Source organism: Chiloscyllium punctatum, chromosome 28 (genome assembly GCF_047496795.1).
Source record: "Chiloscyllium punctatum isolate Juve2018m chromosome 28, sChiPun1.3, whole genome shotgun sequence".
NCBI lineage: Eukaryota > Metazoa > Chordata > Chondrichthyes > Orectolobiformes > Hemiscylliidae > Chiloscyllium > Chiloscyllium punctatum.
Genome location: NC_092766.1, coordinates 9,942,276 through 9,958,597, shown reverse-complemented (window position 1 = coordinate 9,958,597; position 16,322 = coordinate 9,942,276). Strand labels below are relative to the sequence as shown.

General features: G+C 43.3%; 1 protein-coding gene across 1 annotated transcript in view; it reads left to right on the top strand.

Annotated features, from left to right (window-relative positions):
* Positions 1 to 13,921, top strand: part of LOC140453987 (ankyrin repeat and death domain-containing protein 1A-like) — a 58,844-nt gene extending 44,923 nt beyond the window's left edge. Inside the window, exons 11-13 of the mRNA XM_072548896.1 lie at positions 7,277 to 7,478; positions 8,224 to 8,355; positions 13,757 to 13,921. Coding sequence (XP_072404997.1) covers positions 7,277 to 7,478; positions 8,224 to 8,355; positions 13,757 to 13,818 — 396 coding nt within the window. The 3' untranslated portion in view covers positions 13,819 to 13,921. The remainder of the gene's footprint in view (positions 1 to 7,276; positions 7,479 to 8,223; positions 8,356 to 13,756) is intronic.
* Positions 13,922 to 16,322: the final 2,401 nt, after the last annotated feature.

The window sequence follows — 16,322 nt, the reverse complement described above, 5'->3', positions numbered from 1 at the left end:
CTAATGCACCTAACCTACACATCCCTGAACACTATGGGCAATTTAGCATGACCAATTCACCTAACCTACACATCTTTGTGACTGTGGGAGTAAACTGGAGTACTCAGAGGAAGCGCACGCAGACACAGGAAGAATGTGCAAACATAGAACATAGAACATAGAACAATACAGCACAGAACAGGCCCTTCAGCCCACGATGTTGTGCCGAACATTTGTCCTAGCTTAAGCACCTATCCATGTACCTATCCAATTGCCGCTTAAAGGTCGCCAATGATTCTGACTCTGCCAATCCCACAGGCAGTGCATTCCATGCCCCCCACCACTCTCTGGGTAAAGAACCTACCCCCGACATCCCCCCTATACCTTCCACCCTTCACCTTAAATTTATGTCCCCTTGTAACACTCTGTTGTACCCGGGGAAAAAGTTTCTGACTGTCTACTCTATCTATTCCCCTGATCATCTTATAAACCTCTATCAAGTCACCCCTCATCCTTCGCCCTTCCAATGAGAAAAGGCCGAGAACTCTCAACCTATCCTCGTACGACCTATTCTCCATTCCAGGCAACATCCTGGTAAATCTTCTCTGCACCCTCTCCAAAGCTTCCACATCTTTCCTAAAGTGAGGCGACCAGAACTGCACACAGTACTCCAAATGTGGCCTAACCAAAGTCCTGTACAGCAGCAACATCACCTCACGACTCTTGAATTCAATCCCTCTGCTAATGAACGCTAATATACCATAGGCCTTCTTACAAGCTCCATGCACCTGAGTGCTAACTTTCAAAGATAACTCCACACAAACAGTTGCCTGAGGCTGGAATCAAACCTGGGGTCCCTGACGCTGTGAGGCAGCAGTGCTAACCACTGAACCACCATGCCGCCCATCATATAAAGCTTTCTTCACAACTATTTCAACTTGCCTGGCCACCTTCAGAGAATCCTCCACTTGAACCCTGAGGTCCTTCTGCTCCTGTATTCTCCTCAGAGTTGTCCCATTGAGCCTGTATGGTCTCTCCATGTTACAGCTCCCAAAACACAATAACCTTATGTTTCTCTGCATTGAAATTCATCTGCCAGGTGTCTGCCCATTTGGCCAACTTAGCAATGTCCCTCTGAAGTCACTCAGCATCATCCTCACAATTCACTATTCTCCCTAGTTTAGGATCATCAGCAGATTTAGAGATTTTGCCCTAAACATCCAAATCTAAATCATTCATATGAATCAGAAAAACACTGATCCCTGGGGAACACCACTTTCAACTCGTCTCCAATCTGAGAAATGACCGTCTATGCCTACCCTCTGTTTCCTGTCTTGGAGCCATCTTTTAATCCATGTTGTCAAGGACCCATTAATCCCAAATATGTTTAATTTGCTAACCAACCTGTAATGTGGCTCTCTATCAAGTGTTTTCTGAAAGTTCAAATATACAACATCCACAGCACTACCTTCATTCATTGCCTGTGTTACCTCATCAAAGAACTCGGTGGCTCAGTGGTTAGCACTGCTGCCTCCCAGCACCAGGGTCCCAGGTTCGATTCCAGCCTCGGGTGACTGTCTGTGTGGAGTTTGCACATTCTCCAAGTGTCTGTGTGGGTTTCCTCCAGGTGCTCCAGTTTCCTCCCACAGTCCAAAGATGTGCAGGTTAGGTGATTTGGTTATGCTAAATTGCCCGTAGTGCTAGGTGCATTAGTCAGAGGGAAATGGGTCTGGGTGGGTTACTCGTTGGTGTGGACTGGTTGGGCCAAAGGGCTGTTTCCACTCTGATCTAAAGCTATTACATTTGTCAGATGTGACTTGCCCTTGACAAAGCCACGTTTACTATCTCGTATTAAGTTAATTTGCTCTAAGAATATACTTATCCCGTATAATGGCCTTCATATGTTTTCCCACTATTAATATCAGACTGTAGTTTCCTGAGTTATCCTTTGCCCCTTCCTTAAACAATGGTGTCACATTTGCAATCCTCCAGTCCCAGACAACTAATTCTGTGTTCAGAAAGGACTGGAAAATTTCTGATGGCTCTCATGACTCTGTCTGCAATCTCGGATCCATCCTACCCAGATCTGGCGGGTTCTCTACCTGAAATGCTGCCAGTCGTACTAGCACCTCTTAGAGTCATAGAGATGTACAGCACGGAAACAGATGTACAGTCCAACCCGTCCATGCCGACCAGATATCACAACCCAATGGAATCCCACCTGCCAACACCCGGCCCATATCCCTCTAAACCCTTCCTATTCATATACCCATCCAGATGCCTTTTAAATGTTGTAATTGTACCAGCCTCCACCACTTCCTCTGGCAGCTCATTCCATACGTGTACCACCCTCTGGGTGAAAATGTTGCCCCTTACTTCCCTTTTATATCTTTCCCCTCTCACCCTAAACCTATGCCCTCTAGTTCTGGACTCCCCCAACCCAAGGAAAATACTTTGTCTATTTATCCTATCCGTGACCCTCATGATTTTGTGAACCTCTATAAGATCACCCCTCAGCCTCCGACGCTCCAGGGAAAACAGCCCCAGCCTGTTCAGCCTCTCCCTGTAGCTCAAATCCTCCAACCCTGGCAACATCCTTATAAATCTTTTCTGAACCCTTTCAAGTTTCACAACATCTTTCCGATGGGAAGGAGACCAGAATTGCACACAATATTCCAATAGTGGCCTAACTAATGTCCTATACAGCCATAACATGACCTCCCAACTCCTGTACTCAATACTCTGACCAATAAAGGAAAGCATACCAAACACCACCTTCCCTATCCTATCTACCTGCAACTCCACTTTCAAGGAGCTATGAACCTGCACTCCAAGGTCTCTTTGTTCAGCAACACTCCCTAGGACATTACCGTTCAGTGGATAAGTCCTGCTAAGATTTGTTTTCCCAAAATGCAGCACCTCGCATTTATCTGAATTAAACTCCATCTGCCACGTCTCAGCCCATTGGCCCATCTGGTCAAGATCCTGTTGTAATCTGAGGTAACCCTCTTCGCTGTCCACTACACCTCCAATTTTGGTGTCATCTGCAAACTTACTAACTATACCTCATATGTTCACATCCAAATCATTTATGTAAATGACAAAAAGTAGAGGACCTAGCACCGATCCTTGTGGCACTCCACTGGTCACAGGCCTCCAGTCTGAAAAACAACCCTCCACCACCACGCTCTGTCTTCTACCTTTGAGCCAGTTCTGTATCCAAATGGCTAGTTCTCCTTGTACTCCAGGAGATCTAACCTTGTTAACCAGTCTCCCATGGGGAACCTTGTCGAAGGCCTTACTGAAGTCCATATAGATCACATCTACCTCTCTGCCCTCATCAATCCTCTTTGTTACTTCTTCGAAAAACTCAATTAAGTTTGTGAGACATGATTTCCCACGCACAAAGCCATGTTGACTATCCCTAATCAGTCCTTGCCTTTCCAAATACATGTACATCCTGTCCCTCAGGATTCGCTCCAACAACTTGCCCACCACCAACGTCAGGCTCACCGATCTATAGTTCCCTGGTTTGCCCTTACCACATTTCTTAAACAGTGGCACCACATTTGCCAACCTCCAGTCTTCTGGCACCTCACCTGTGACTATCGATGATACAAATATCTCAGCAAGAGGCCCAGCAATCACTTCTCTAGCTTCCCACAGAGTTCTAGGGTACACCTGATCAGGTCCTGGAGATTTATCCACCTTTATGTGTTTCAAGACATCCAGCACTTCCTCCTCCATAATCTGGACTTTTTTAAAGATGTCACCATCTATTTCCCTACAGTCTATATCTTCCATATCCTTTTCCACAGTAAATACTGATGCAAAATACTCATTTAGTATCTCCCCCATTTTTTGTGGCTCCACACAAAGGCCGCCTTGCTGATCTTTGAGGGGCCCTAATCTCTCCCTAGTTATCCTTTTGTCCTTCATGTATTTGTAAAAACCCTTTGGATTCTCCTTAATTCTATTTGCCAAAGCTATCTCATGTCCCCGTTTTGCCCTCCTGATTTCCCTCTTCTTTCCTATTCTCCTATTCTTCTTTATCGATATGATTCAGTTGCTCAACACTCCCATTTTTAACTGGGCCATTGTCACCATTTTCTAATTTGGTCATGATAGAAGCAAAATATCCATTTAGTACCTCGAACATACCCTTTGCCTCAGTAAACAGCTCTCCTTCCTTACGAGCCCCACTCTATCCTTCACTAATGTTTTATTATTAATATGTTTGAAGAACATTTCACTTTTTGTTTTAGCACATCCTGCCACTCTTTCCTCTTGCTTTTAGTTTTCCTTATTCTAGCCTTAGCCTTTTCCCTACAATTGAGAGACTCTTTCTGGTTTTTATTGCTATTATTATTATCCCAGCATGCATCACATGCCTCCTCTTTCTTTCATATTTTCTCACCAACATCCTTTGTCATCCAGGATACTCTAGTTTTGGATACCCCAAGTTTATTTCTCATGGGCCTGTACTCTGTTTCTACTAACATTAAGTGTCCAGTCCTATTCTGTCAATGTTATTATGTCATATTGACCCACAGCAATTTCTGCTTCCAGTTCCCCAGTTTTAGATTAGATTAGATTAGATTACTTACAGTGTGGAAACAGGCCCCATCGGCCCAACAAGTCCACACTGCCCCGCCGAAGCGTAACCCACCCATACCCCTACATCTACCCCTTACCTAACACTATGGGCAATTTAGCATGGCCAATTCACCTGACCTGCACATCTTTGGACTGTGGGAGGAAACCGGAGCACCCGGAGAAAACCCACGCAGACACGGGGAGAACGTGCAAACTCCACACAGTCAGTCGCCTGAGGCGGGAATTGAACCCGGGTCTCTGGGGCTGAGGCAGCAGTGCTAACCACTGTGCCACCGTGCCACCCACTTTTGATCACTATACTCTGTGCATTTAAAAACATTCTATTTAATGCTGCCCTTATCTCTTTCTTGCCCATTGGAAGACGATCATTTCTTTGTTCACTGTCAGTACTAAAGTCTTCCTTCATTTCCTTTTCCTCCATTCACCATCTTCTCTCTTTTGCCCTCTCTGGTATATTCAAAACTACGTCCATTTGACAAGCCACTGGGTCTTTCCCCTAGTGTGGGGAGTCCAGAACTGGAGGGAATGGGTTTGGGGTAAGAGGGAAAAGATGTGGGAGGGGGGGACCTGGGGGGGGGGGGAGCAGCTTTTTCATGCAGGGAGTGGTGCGTGTGTGGAGTGGGCTGCTAGAGGAAGTGGTGGAGGCTGCGACAATTGCAGCATTTAAAAGGCATCTGGATGGGTACGTGGGTGGGATGGGTGCTGACAGATGGGACTAGATTGGGTTGGGATGTCTGGTCGGCATGGAGGGGATGGACCGAAGGGTCTGTTTCCATGTCGTACATCTCTATGACTAAGACTATGATCTCCCTGGCTTAAAAGTTTAAATCTACCCTCACTACATTATTTACTCTCTCATCCAGGAGGTTTGTTCAGGTGAAGCCATCTCTTCTGGAGAACATTGTCCTTTCCCAAAATTGGTCACGATGTCCCAAATATCTAAGACCCTCCCTTCTACACCACCCCTCATGCTTAATTCTCTCTGGTCTGCCTTTGCTTAAATGGTGAAGCTGAAATGGTGTGCTACCTGAAATGTGTGGTTATCTTATACAGAAAGACTGGATAGCTCAGGCCTGTTTGGATGAGAATTCAGAAGAGCAGACAATAATTTGTTTTGAAGTTGATAAGATCCTGAATGATCTTGACAGGTTGAATGTGGAGAAGATGTTTCCACTTGTGTGTGAGTCCAGAACTATGGCACATTTAAAATTAACGATCTTTCTTTTAAAACAGGGATGACAGGAATTCTTTTATCTCAAAGAATGGTGCAACTTTGGAACTCTGCGTCAGAAGGTAGGGCAGGCGGGATCATGAGTATTTTTAAGGCAGAGACAGGTAGTTTCCCTTTGGTAAAGCAGTCAAAGATTGTCTTGGTTAGTTGAGAATGTGAAATTCAGAACACAAACCAATCAGCCATGAGCTTATTTAATGGCAGAGCACACAGGAGGGCCTGAATAGTTTATTTCTGCTCCCAATTCATACGTTTGTAATTGCTTGGTTGATGGATAATATTGGCCAGGATCTGGGTAAAATCTCCCTGACTCTGAATAGTGCATGGGATTGCTTATGTCCAACTAAGAAAGCAGACAGGATCTCCAATTTATCTCAAAAGACAGCACCTCCAACAGTGCAATGCTCTTTTTCCAAGAAGAAAATATATATATTTTTAAAAAAACTAATACTTGAAAATGAATGTACTGCTCATACTGCTCCTCCATACTGAAGTATACAAGATGAGTTTGTCATTTGCAAGATTTACTGGGTTTTCTCTCTGGCTCAGCGTCACACTAGAACGCTATGTTTAGATTTTGTATTCAGGTCTAACAAGTGGGGATTGAAATCATGACCTACTGACTGATGCAAAGCGAGTACCCATTGGGCTGTAGCAGACAGTATTTCCTTCTCATTCGAGGAGACCAGCATCTGTCTGTCAAATCCTGTGTTTCCCTGGCTAAATCTAGGCCAATCCTGATAATGGAGCCGAGAGGAAATGTAGAAAGTTTGAACTAAACCAGCTCTTGTTTTCAGGTCAGGTTGAAATGTGGTGGTTCATGAGTTTTATTTTGGCCAGGAATCTGTCAAGGGGCGGCATGGTAGCTCAGTGGTTAGCACTGCTGTCAGGTTTGATTCCAGCCTCGGGTGACTGTCTGTGTGGAGTTTGCACATTCTCCTCCTGTCTGCGTGGGTTTCCTCCGGGTGCTCCGGTTTCCTCCCACAGTCTAAAGATGCGCGGGTTAGGTGATTTGGCCATGCTAAACTGCCCGTAGTGTTAGGTGCATTAGCCAGAGGGAAATGGGTCTGGGTGGGTTACTCTTCAGAGGGTCGGTGTGGACTTATTGGGCTGAAGGACCTGTTTCCACACTGTAGGGAATCTAATCTAATCTAAAAACTGAGAAAGGGTACTGATAGATACAAATGGATGTGAGGTTATATCCAGTATTTCAGTTGATTTATGTGACATGAGATAGGAAATAATTTGAAGAGAACACGCACCCAATCATGATATTGGACACGTCATAATGGACAGCTTTGGTCAATTCGAGTGTGCATAAGCCCTGCATAACTTAGTATGCTGCCCAGTCCCATGAACCTCCATATAAACCTTTCACCAGTTCCAATAACTGTCATCTCTCTGACTGTGCTAGACTGTGGTTGAAATGTCCTCTGCTCTTTTCCCTAGGATACTTCAGAAGTTACAGCTGAAGGACAGGGGGACTCTGTACCGGACCTCACATTCAACCATGTGCAGAATCTGGGTCATGTCCGCTCTGTGCTTTGGAACTTGGCCACAAAGCACCTGAAGCCAGGTGATTGGAAGAAGTTGGCAGAGCACTGGGACTTCTCCAAGAAACACATCCAAGCTGTGGAGACTCAGTGGACAGGTACATGAAGCAAAGAGCAGAAAATTACAACTGAATAGTGGGGGATGTCAGGCAAATTTGGGACAAACATTGGGACAATTGATAAAGAAAGTAATGCCTTCAATATTAATTGAGAACTGACCTGCTTTAGTTTAAAACAACCTGAGACTGACTGTCTGTGTCAAGGATGGGTATCAGTGGCTGTTCAGGTAATCACTATCTTGAACATTACTCTGTTGATGCATTTGAAGTCACATTTGATGACAGCCAATTTTCCAGCTTGGTTGCTTATTTGCTGTTCTTTCTGCTTCACCACGAAAAAGACAGAAACGATTGAAACATTTGATCTTACAATACCCCAATCAAACTCTCCCTGGTACAGCATGGCGTTTGATACAGAATAAAGCTTCCCCTACACTCTGTGCCTGAAACTTTCTCAGGATAGGTACAGTATTGGGTTAGATACAGTGTAAAGCTCCTTCTGTATTGTTTCCATCAAGCATTCCTGGAACGGATATGGCATTAGATTAGGTATAGAGTAAACCTTCCTCCTAACTGTCGCCATCAAACACTCCCAACGCAGAGTGAGCACAGATTAAATTCAGAGTGAAAATACCTTTTGCAATGTTGGTTTGTGCATTCCTGAGCATAAAGTGAGAAGGAATAACAATACTCAATGAATTTAAAAGTTTCAAATTTGTGTTAACATTAATCTGAATTATCCTGAGGTGAGCCTTCCTCTGTCTGATTTTCATTTTGTACGCAGGAAGTAACAGTTATAAGGAGCATGGTTACCGAATGCTGCTGATCTGGTTTCATGGGATTATCACCTTGGGCAAGAATCCCATCAAGGAGCTGTATGAAAGTCTGGTGAAAATTGAAAAAGCTAAAGTAGCAGGTGAATATGACCTACAGCTGTTTTAAAGCTACAGGGCTGAAATATATTCATTAGAATGACCTAAATGAATTATGAGTCCTCACAATTAATACTAGTCCACATTTTAGTTAATCTAGTTAATTATAAATTTAATGTAATCAATCCCAAAGTTTTATTCATTGTGGTTAACGTTTATCTTCCTTAGTGGGAACATTTCTATGTCCTTGAAGGCACAGATTCTCATTGGGTCCTCGTGTTTTTGATTACAGTTGTTCAGTGTTAACTTGTGTCTTGAAACTCCTATCAGTGTTCCAGGGAACTGGTGATCCATTGAAATTCTACACAAGAAGGTTGAATGGAAAATGATTTAAAACAGTTTGACTGGGATCCTAAGTGATGAGGGTGACATGGAAGGGATCTGATCCACTTAGATTCTGTATTTTTTCTTTAATCTTTCTTGAGATGTTGACATTGCTGGAAAGGCCAGCATTTGTTGCCCATCCTAATATTGTCCTCGAGCTAAGTAACTTGCATAACCATTTCAGAAGGCAATTAAGAGCCAACCACATTGTTGTAGGTTTGGTGTCACATGTTGGACAAGCCAGGTTACTTTTGGCAGATTTCAGTCTCGAAAGGGCATTGATGAACAAGATGGATTCTTACAACAATTGGTGACAGATTACTGAGACATTCTTTATACTACAGAATTACTATTTGCATTCAAATTTCTCCAGCTGTTGTGGTGTGATTGAACCAATGACCCAGAACATTAGCCTGGGCCTCTGGATTATTAATCACGTGATTTATTGAAAAGGGTGGTGCTGGAGAAGGACAGCAGGTCTTGCTGCATCCTGATAAAGGCTTATGCCTGAAACGTCGACTCTCCTGCTACTCAGCTGCTGCCTGACTTGCTATGCTTTTCCAGCACCACCCTTTTTGACTTTGACTTTTCCAGCATCCCGCTTTCTCCAGGATTCTTTCTGATGGATCACAGAATTACAGAATTGTTATGGTGCAGCAAGAGGTCATTTATATAACCATAATCCCCTCCCTTTTACCCATATCCCTGCCCACCATTCTATCAAAATAATCGTCCAATGTCCTCTTGATTACCTTAGTTGATGCTTCCAGGAAATGCATTTCATTCCTTAAATACTTGCTGTGAAAAAGGATGTTCTTGAATTACCCTTCATCTGTTTGCACATCACTTTAAATCTACGCCCCTCTCATTGTTGTTCATGTTATAAGTGGGAATAGCTTCTCCCTATCAACTGTATTGGGCTTGCTCATGATTTTGAAAACTTCAATCAAATTTAGTCATAGAGTCATAGAGATGTACAGCACGGAAACAGACCCTTCGGTCCAACCCGTCCATGCCGACCAGATATCCCAACCCAATCTAGTCCCAACTGCCAGCACCCAGCCCATATCCCTCCAAACCCTTCCTATTCATATACCCATCCAAATGCCTCTTAAATATTGCAATTGTACCAGCCTCCACCACATCCTCTGGCAGCTCATTCCGTACACGTACCACCCTCTGTGTGAAAAAGTTGCCCCTTAGGTCTCTTTTATATCTTTCCCATCTCACCCTAAACTTATGCCCTCTAGTTCTGGACTCCCCTCCCCAAGGAAAAGACACTGTCTATTTATCCTAAACATGTCCCTCATGATTTTATAAACCTCTATAAGGTCACCCCTCAGCCTCTAACACTCCAGGGAAAACAGCCCCAGCCTGATCAGCCTCTCCCTATAGCTCAAATCCTCCAACTCTGGCAACATCCTTGTAAATCTTTTCTGAGCCCTTTCAAGTTTCACAACATTTTTCCGATAGGAAGAAGACCAGAATTGCACGCAATATTCCAACAGTGGCCTAACCAATGTCCTGTACAGCTACAACATGATCTCCCAACTCCTGTACTCAATACTCTGACCAATAAAGGAAGGCATACCAAACACCACCTTCACTATCCTATCTACCTGCGACTCCACTTTCAAGGAGCTATGAACCTGCACTCCAAGGTCTCTTTGCTCAGCAACACTCCCTAGGACCTTACCATTAAGTGTATATGTCCTGCTAAGATTTGTTTTCCCAAAATGCAGTACCTCGCATTTAGCTGAATTAAACTCCATCTGCCACTTCTCAGCCCATTGGCCCATCTGGTCCAGATCCTGTTGTAATCTGAGGAAACCCTATTCGCTGTCCACTACCCCTCCAATTTTGGTGTTATCTTCAAACTTACTAACTGTACCTCTTATGCTCACATCCAAATCTTTTATATGAATGACAAAAGTAGTGGACCCAGCACCGATCCTTGTGGCACTCCACTGGTCACAGGCCTCCAGTCTGACAAACAACCCTCTGCCACCACCCTCTGTCTTCTACCTTTGAGCCAGATCTGTATCCAAATGGCTAGTTCTCCCTGTATTCCATGAGATCTAACCTTGTTAAACAGTCTCCCATGGGGAACCTTGTCGAACGCCTTACTGAAGTCCATATAGATCACATCTACTACTCTGCCCTCATCAATCCTCTTTGTTACTTCTTCAAAAAACTTAATCAAGTTTGTGAGACATGATTTCCCATGCACAAAGCCATGTTGACTATCCCGAATCAGTCCTTTCCTTTCCAAATCCCTCAGGATTCCTTCCAACAACTTGCCCAACACTGAGGTCAGGCTCACTGGTCTGTAGTTCCCTGGTTTGTCTTTACCGCCCTTCTTAAACAGTGGCACCACATTAGCCAACCTCCAGTCTTCGGGCACCTCACCTGTGACTATCGGTGATACAAATATCTCAGCAAGAGGCCCAGCAATCACTTCTCTAGCTTCCCACAGTGTTCTCGGGTACACCTGATCAGGTCCTGGGGATTTATCCACCTTTACCCGTTTCAAGACATCCAGCACTTCCTCCTCTGTAATCTGGACATTTTGCAAGATGTCACCATCTATTTCCCTACAGTCTATATCTTCCATATCCTTTTCCACAGTAAATACTGATGCAAAATATTCATTTAGTATCTCCCCCATTTTCTGTGACTCCACACAAAGGCCGCCTTGCTGATCTTTGAGGGGCCCTATTCTCTCCCTATGTACCCTTTTGTCCTTAATGTATTTGTAAAAACCCTTTGGATTCTCCTTAATTCTATTTGCCAAAGTTATCTCATGTCCCCTTTTTGCCCTCCTGTTTTCCCTCTTAAGTGTACTCCTACTGCCTTTATACTCTTCTAAGGATTCACTCGATCTATCCTGTCAATACCTTACATATGCTTCCTTCTTTTTCTTAACCAAACCCTCAATTTCTTTAGTCATCCAGCCTTCCCTTTCACCCTGACAGGAATATACTTCCTCTCAGCCTTTTTCTCTCCAAAGAGAACAGTACCTACGTTTTCAATCTATTCTTATAACTGGAGATTCTAATTCCTGGCACCATTCTTGTAAATCTCTTCTGAAGTCTCTCCAGTCCATTCAAATGTTTCCTTTAATGGACAGCCAACAACTGTACACAATAGACTAGCTGAGGTCTAACAGGTACAAGTTCAACATCATCTCCCTGCTCTTATACTCTATGTTCCTATTAGTAAAGCTGGGAATGTTGCAAGCATTATTAACTGTTCTCTTCACTTGTCCTGCCAGCTTTAGTGATCTGTGAACACATAGAGCCAGGTCTGTCTGCTCCTGTACCAGCTTTGGAATTGTAGCCCCTAATCTATATTGTCTCTCAACGTTCCTCTGACCAATGTGCATCACCTCACACTTGGCTGCATGGAACTTAGTCTGCTCCCTAACTGTCCATTTCACCAACTTGTCACTGTCCTTCTGAAGTCCTACTCTGTCCTTGTCACCGTTTATAATTCTTTCATGTTTGGTCTCATCTGCAAGCTTTGAAATTTTCCCTCCATCCAGATCGTTAATATTTATCAGGAAAACCAAGAGTCCCCTGGGAAATTTGGCTACAAACCTTCCTCCATCTCAAGAAATATCCACTGGCCATGGCCTCTCTGAGTAATTATTAAGGATGAGTCCATTGGGACAGGAGTAAATAGGCACCTGGACAAATGGATTGTGTATAATGGGCATGATGTGGAAGAGAACTGGTCCAATGGAATTATGTGAGGGAGTGAATAAGGAGGGATCTGGTGTGATAGTAGCTAAATAAAAGGGATCTGATTAGTTAGGATTTTGTGTGATGAGAGGAAAGAGGAATCTGGTCCACTGGGATTCTGCATGATGGGAATAAATAAGAACTTGGTTCATTGGGATTCTGTATAATCAGAGTGAAAGGAGATCTGCTCCATTGAAATTCTGAATGATGGGTATGATTGGGAACAGACCTGGTACATTCCGATTCTATCTGATGAGCGATACACTATATACAATTCTGATCCAGAGGGATTCTGTGGGCATGATGTGGAAGAGTTCTGGTCTTTTCACATTCCATATGATGGGAGCGATTAGAAAGGAATCTGGTCCATTGGGATTCTTCGGATGGACATGATTAAAAAGGAATATTGTTTGTTTTAACTCTCTATAATCAGTATGATAAGGAAGTTATCTTGCACATTAGGATTTTGTATAATAAATGAGTAGAGATTTGGTCCATTGAGGTTCTGTATGATGATTGTGAATAGGGATTCAGTGCAGTGAGTGAATGGGAAATCTATGGGTCATTGGGATTCTGTAGGATTATGATGAATTTGAAGGGATCTAGTCTATTGGCATTCTGTGTGATGCAAGTGGCATGGAAAGAGTTTGATCTATTGCATCACGGCATGGTAGCTCAGTGGTTAGCACTGCTGCCTCACAGCACCAGGGTCCCAGGTTCAATTCCATCCTCGGGCAACTGTCTGTGTGGAGTTTGCACATTCTGCCCGTGTCTGCATGGGCTTCCTCCGGGTGCTCCAGTTTCCTCCCACAGTCACAAAGATGTGCAGGTCAGGTGGATTGTCCATGCCAAATTGTCCACACTGTTAGGTGCATTAGTCAGAGGGAAATGAGTCTGGGTGGGTTACTCTTCGGAGGGTCGGTGTGGACTTGTTGGGCCAAAGGGCCTGTTTCCACACTGTAGGGAATCTAAGTTTCAATTGTGTCAAAGGTGAAGGGTGGAAGGTATAGGGGAGATGTCAGGAGTAGGTTCTTTACCCAGAGAGTGGTGGGGGGCATGGAATGTGCTGCCTGTGGGATTGGCAGAGTCAGAATCATTGGTGACCTTTAAGCGGCAATTGGATAGGTACATGGATGGGTGCTTAAACTAGGACAAATGTTCGGCACAGCATTGTGGGCCGAAGGGCCTGTTCTGTGCTGTATTGTTCTATGTTCTATGTGTCAGTTTCACAGCAGTACATTTTAAACGTTTAATATGACCTAAATTTTACATTATTATTGTGAATGTTTATTTTACCAGAATTGTCTTTGTTCCACAGAGAAAGTACGTAGACAGGCGAATACAGAGAAGGATTCATCGCAGAAGTGCGAAGTGATGTGAGTGGTACAGAAGTCACAGGTGGAACAGCATCTATTATTGAATAATGTTTCTTAGCACTGTTTGCCTGAAATATCTTTTAAAATAAATTGATTTATAAGTAAAAGTTTCAACTTTTGAGAAGATTTGTAGCTCAGTTTCAGGTTCAGGTTGTAAGTTTGCTCGCTGAGCTGGAAGGTTTGTTCTCAGATGTTTCGTCACCATGCTAGGTAACATCAGTGAGCCTCCGATGTTCTGTTCCACTTTCTATTTATGTGTTTCGGTCTGTTAAAGTGGGTGATATCACTTCTGGTACTTTTTATCAGAGTAAAAAATATTAAAACAAAGGCACATCACCAACACTTTGACAATCATAGTTCATAAGATGAAACCATTTGAATTATGTAAGGCTAGTGCTCAGGGTTTTGACCCTGCTGGGTTTTAATTGGTTCTGATGGATATCATTTTTATTTTTGAGAGGAGTCAAGTGTTATAAAATTAAGAGCCTTCTAACCTACATGTAAATTGATTAAATTAAGCGAGACTGAATAAAAATGAAGTGAATTGCCTTTTGAACTCAATTACATTGCAACATCAATCCAGGGAAGGGCTACTCTGTAAACCCTTGTGAACAAGAAAATCCCAGAATAGCTCTGATAACTTCTAACTTGTTACATGTTACCTTGGTGTCCTAGCACTTAAACTTCCACTAAAGCAAATGATGCACCGTATACTAAGCAGAAATGTCTATTTCAGATTATTATCCTCTTTCCTGTTAAAACAAAGAAAAACCCTGAACATTTTGTTCAAAGTGAAATTTGCTGTTGCAAATGGCTGTCACCAGGATGCCTTCTGTAAATCACAATCTGGTAACCAAGCTTCAGATACAAGTCTGCAGACCCAAGTCTTCACCTGATTTCTCTCACACAGCTTCAGATACACTAACGTATGGAGACACTCAGCAGCCTATATGGGAGCAGTCTGGATGGAATTTTATTCAAGTCAATGTTGGACGAGTCGTGGGAGTGTTTGATGGGAACGGTGTGAAGGAACATTACTGTGTCTCTAACCTCTGGTATATCTGTCCTGGGAGTACCCGATGGGGATAGTGTAAAGAGAGCTTTACTCTTTATCTTATCTGTGCTGGATCTGTCCTGGGAGTGTTTGATGAAGACAGTTTTGAAGGAGTTTTACTTATTATCCAGCACTATGTTGTACCTGTCCTGGGAGTGTTTAAAAGGGAAAGAGTAGAGTGAGCATTACTCTGCATCTAGCCCCGTGCTGTGCCTACCTTATGAGCATTTGATGGGACAGGAAAGCTAAGTTTATCCTCTATGTAAATCCATTCTATTCCAAGTTGATAGTGTTTACATTAAACCTGGAATAATGTTCTCATCTAGATCAAGTTTTGTGTTGTTTGCCATGATGGTTAGAAAAATTCCTATTTTGAGGAACTTTATTTGGTGTTTTCTTGGCAAAATTCTGGGGTTTAGTTTCTTTCCATGACGTTTTGAAGTGTTTTGACTTGAGGAATAAACACAAACTGGTTTAGAATACAGTCACAAAAATGGAAAATAGGCAGCCTCATCACTGACCTGTTGGCTCTATTAGGATTCAGGTTCTCGAACAAAAAAAACAAATTGCTGGAAAAACTCAGCAGGTCTGACAGCATCTGTGGAGAGAAAGCAGAGTTAATGTTTCGAATCCAGTGACCGTGCTTCAGACTTGATGGTAGGTGGGTTAATATTTATGCAGAAGGGTGGGGTGGAGGCATGGGGTAAGAGCAAAAGGATGAGTAGAAATAGAGCCCGAAGAGAGAGAAACACAGTTGGATAGACAAAGGAGGGGTTAAAGATATAAAATGAATAGCTGCTTTTAGTGGCTGACAGTGTGGTTATATGTAGTAGCAGCCCATGTGATGACAAGGCCTGGTGTGTGGGGATAGGGTGGGCCTGGATGGTTCTGTAATCTAACATTGATTTTTATTTTAGTTCTTAATCCAAATGTTTGCTCCTTGTTGGCTGATCCATACTTCAATGATGGGTCAGGATTCTAGTGGAACCTCGAAAGCACCGGTTCTCGAAGATCCTGACAAAGACGTTTGTCCTAGCTATTGATGGATCTAAATATTTCCAGATTTTTTTGTTGTTTTCTGCATTTCAGAATTTTACAAGTTTTTTTTAACGCGGGCAGGAGGAAACCTATTTCCTGTGACATCTGTGCCTTAATTGTAGGGTCACATAGAGTTCCTCTCCGGAGATGTGGTTGAACGCTTCATTTTGATTGAAGCTGATGTTTTTTTCAGGTGTTGCTTGTCCTCTAGATTCTTGGTGGCATGGCGGCACAGTAGTTAGCGCTACTGCCTCAGCGCTGGGGACCCAGGTTCAATTCCACCCTCATGTGACTCTCTCTGTGGAGTTTGCACATTCTCCCCCATGTCTGTGTTGGCTTCCTCCGCGTGCTCCGGTTTCCTCCCACAGGCCAAAGATGTGCAGGTCAGGTGAATTGGCCAAAGCTAAATTGGCCAT